At 34.4% G+C, this 4,063-nt stretch overlaps 1 protein-coding gene across 2 annotated transcripts; it reads left to right on the top strand.

Moving 5' to 3' along the window:
* Nucleotides 1-464: 464 nt before the first annotated feature.
* On the top strand, nt 465-3,490 carry LOC124919185 (L-Ala-D/L-amino acid epimerase). Of its 2 annotated transcripts, XM_047459370.1 has the most exons (7): nt 465-1,091; nt 1,865-1,975; nt 2,093-2,309; nt 2,376-2,709; nt 2,892-2,953; nt 3,080-3,152; nt 3,304-3,490. In XM_047459370.1, coding segments are annotated over exons 1-7 (1,308 nt in total). In that variant the 5' UTR covers nt 465-581; the 3' UTR covers nt 3,305-3,490. The 2 variants fall into 2 exon arrangements, with proteins under 2 accessions (XP_047315326.1, XP_047315318.1); XM_047459362.1 differs by lacking the exon at nt 3,304-3,490 and having other exon boundaries at nt 3,080-3,156.
* The last annotated feature ends 573 nt before the right edge of the window (nt 3,491-4,063 follow it).

The raw sequence follows: 4,063 nt of genomic DNA, 5'->3' as shown, positions 1-4,063 counted from the left end.
TATATCCTACTTATAGGATTTGGAAGGTAAAATGAAAGGTATTATAGATGATAGAATATGGATGACAAATTATAGGTCATCCATTTATTATTATATTTATAATAATTATTGAGATGTTAAATGCTTTTTTTGCCTAATGTATTTCATTTTGTTTGATTTGAGTTTGAAAATTATTTTCAGAAAATACCATTATTGCTGATTTTTTTCACCATTTTATTGTATGGGACGATGTTATAAAAGTTGTCTTGATTCACTTATAACAAGTAATGCTAAAAAATATGCCCCCACTTAACTTGAAGAAGGCGTAACTGTTCTCTCTTTATATATAATGTCTTAATCTACAATGATTTAAAATAGCATCCAATCACAATCAAGTCTTTAATGAAAGAAAAATAAATTAATGATGATAATAATAATATAATTCATAATTTTGTCGTACCATTAGTTCACCTGCTTCAAAATGAGAATAAAAGGAACAACTTGTTGGCAACAATGGCAGAACATCACGTCCCCATATCAAAAATCAAACAAAATCTGTTAACATCGCAGCCGGCTTCAATTTCCTCTCCATTACAAATCAAATGGGTTCCACTGGGTTGTCGTTTTCATCATCTTTTCTCGGTTGCCTTATCTCTCCTTGTCGCCTACACAACAGCACAGGCGCAGCCGAGATCCGAAACCCAAATCTCAACCTTTGCCGAACCGCTGATCACGGAGGCGCTACCATGACGATGGCGGTTCCTTCGGTGAAACCAAACACGTTTGGGTACAAAAATCTGTTGGATACTTTCATGGTTGATGTTCAGAGAGCTGAAGGGAGACCGTTGAATGTCCCGTTGATTTCTCCGTTTACAATTGCGTCGTCGAGAATTGATCAAGTGGGGAATGTTGCTATTCGTGTTGAGCTTAGGAATGGGTGTGTAGGGTGGGGTGAGGCGCCAATTTTGCCGTCGGTTACAGAGGAGGATCAGCCGATAGCGCTAGCGAAAGCGGCAGAGGCTTGCGAACATCTGCGGCGGAATCCGGCGATGACGTTGAGTTCTCTTTTGATGGAGATTAATGGGATTCTTCCTGGTCATCAGTTTGCCTCTGTGAGTTGAATGTTGTAAGCTTCTATTCGTTTCTTTTTTCGGACAAACTGTTCTACACCCATTGAAACCTATTCTAGGACCCATCTTTCTATTTATCCATTCTTGTAAAGGAGATCTGTAGAAATCTATTACATGAACTTTTGGGTGATGTGAAATTGGTAATTTTTGTTTCTTGAGAAGGTCATGTCCAATGTCTGAATAGGTTCAAAAATACTTTTTGTATCTGGATCTTGATCCGGCAGATACATTGGTATGAAAGATGGACATTTGAATAAAAAAGGGATATCTTTCCAACCGTCAAATCCAATCGTTCCCAGTCAGAATACCATTTCTGTGGTCAATGCCATTTTAGATGCATCTCGATCTGACTTTGCTATAGGTTTCCAAACGAAATCCCACATTGATCCACACTTACATCATAGGATAAATGTTTCCAAAAGAAGCCTATAATGTCATATACTTCAATGTAAAGATATTTAATCATTAATTACCTTTTTAATATTTTAAAACTCAGAACCTATTAGGTTAGTTCAAGTTATAAGAATTGTATCTAAGAGAAAAAAAAAATCAAGAGTTTGATTCTAAGTAAAAACGTTTTAAGTTGAAGTGGGTCATGACTCATCTCTATCGGGATCGTACTAGCTTCCTAAGTTCAAAAACAAAAAAAAAATAAATTATTTTGAACCTACATTATGTGAAAACTTTTGGTCTTTGGTTAAAGACACTGCATGGCATGAATAATCATTTTTACCATTTTTTTTCTGCTATCGAAGGTGAGAGCAGGAGTTGAGATGGCGTTAATTGATGCAGCCGCAAAGAGTATTGGTACACCATTGTGTAGACTATTCGGAGGAGTTACAAACACCATCACAACAGATATAACAGTAATGTTCCTTTTTTCTCTGTTTTTCTTTTTCAGGTTATTTCAATTGGAAGACTGGTTTATAGAATTGCAAATGTTACAGCATTAACTTGTTCTTGTTTGTATCATATTTTGTCAGATTCCAATTGTGTCACCAGCTGAAGCTGCCGAGCTAGCTTCAAAATACTGTAAACAAGGATTCAAGACTTTGAAGCTTAAAGTGGGGAAGAATCTGAATGCTGACATTGAAGTTCTGAAAGCCATTCGAACTGCCCACCCGGATTGCTCGTTTATCCTAGATGCCAATGAAGGTTATACTTCTACAGAAGCAATCCAAGTGCTCGAAAGATTACAAGGTATAATTTTCTTCAAATATTAAGTTTTTTTTATCTTGAGAAATAAACACAAATGTATTCTTGCAGAAATTGAAATTGTACCCATCCTGTTTGAACAGCCAGTACATAGAGACGATTGGGAAGGACTTGGTCATGTTAATCGTGTTGCAAGAAATAAGTATGGTGTGTCTGTGGCAGCTGATGAAAGCTGTAGAAGTTTAGCTGATGTTGAAAGAATAGCTAAAGAAAATCTAGCTGAAGTCATCAACATTAAACTTGCAAAACTTGGTGTCATTGGGGCTCTCGAAATTATTGAATTGGCAAGAGTATTGGGTTTGCATCTGATGATTGGTGGAATGGTTGAAACCAGATTGGCCATGGGTTTTGCTGGTCATCTAGCTGCTGGTTTTGGTTGTTTTAAGTAAGAATCAAAATCTAAACAAATATATTGTGAGGAATCGAATCCAGGGGAAAATAATGGCTGAAGCTCTTTAGATGAAAAACGAATCTCCATTTCATTTAATACTCATAGAAATATCTGAGCTGTTATTATATTACTAATCTAACAAATCCTAACAAACTATAAGACAAATCGTTGCGCAGGTATATTGACCTTGATACTCCTATATTGTTGGCAGAAGATCCAGTCCTTGAGGGTTATGAAGGTATCTATATTCCAGGATTTTCATAATTGTAACTTAAGATTTCTATTAATGTCATTAGTTGTTGGTTTTTCTGCTAGCGAAAAGCTGGCCAAGACAATATCATAACTTACATTTCTGGTGTTGCAGTCTATGGTCCTGTTTACAAGTACAGAAATTCTCGAGGCCATGGTGGGTTCCTTCATTGGGACAACATTGCATGGTAAATTTCATGTTTCTTTTTCCTTGATCAAAATTAGCAACACAAATCTTTAATATGTGTTTTCGAATAAAATCTGGCTGAAACTCTCCCAGTCCCATATTCAATAATGTCTAGAATTTAGATGCTAATATAATGCATGGCATTTGCACAGAAACCAACTAGAGGTGCTGCCACATTATTGTTGGAAGGTTTTGGAGAATGAAGTGAAAGGGTGCTTAACTCTTTTCATGTTAGTCAGTGTAGGTATCAATGAAGTGACTGAAATAAGGTGGTCTTCTGTATTGTATTTTCTGGTGGCAGTAATTAGCATGATGTTAATCATAAGACAATATGATCTTCCTTCAATTTTATGCTATCTTTTTGTTTAATGTATTTCCTAATATTTTTCCATTTTATTGTACTAGTTATGAATAGGTTTGTTGTGGAAAAGAAACATAATAATGATTGATATTATACAAAATTTAAGTACCATTTGAATGTGTTAAGATAATTTTTTGATGGGTAAGTTTTGATATTTGATGTTATTTACTAAATTAGTACAATATAATAGCCTTAAAAATTGTTAATATTATACTTGTTTGTAATAACATAATGATACGAGTCAATGACGCAAACTCTCGCAACTAAACAATAAATACATTAGTTGAAAACTACTATTTTTTTTAAATAAAAGTAAATAAACTTGAGCGTGCTTGTTTAAAATTTAAAATTAGCATTATAAATCATACATGTAAACACGTAAATAATCTGACAATAAAAAGTTACCATCACAAAATTTGTTACAACTCAACATTAAATTATTGTCTATAGTTGTTTACAATCTTTTAAAGCAAAAAAACTCGCGATTAGACACTGGCCATGATGGTCGAGAATCATTTTAAGTATTTTACAATAAAAGCAATAAACTCGAC

This window comes from Impatiens glandulifera, chromosome 1, assembly GCF_907164915.1.
Source record: "Impatiens glandulifera chromosome 1, dImpGla2.1, whole genome shotgun sequence".
NCBI classification, from domain to species: Eukaryota; Viridiplantae; Streptophyta; class Magnoliopsida; order Ericales; family Balsaminaceae; genus Impatiens; species Impatiens glandulifera.
The sequence above is the reverse complement of the archived record's forward strand: the minus strand, read 5'-3'. Positions and strand labels throughout refer to the sequence as shown.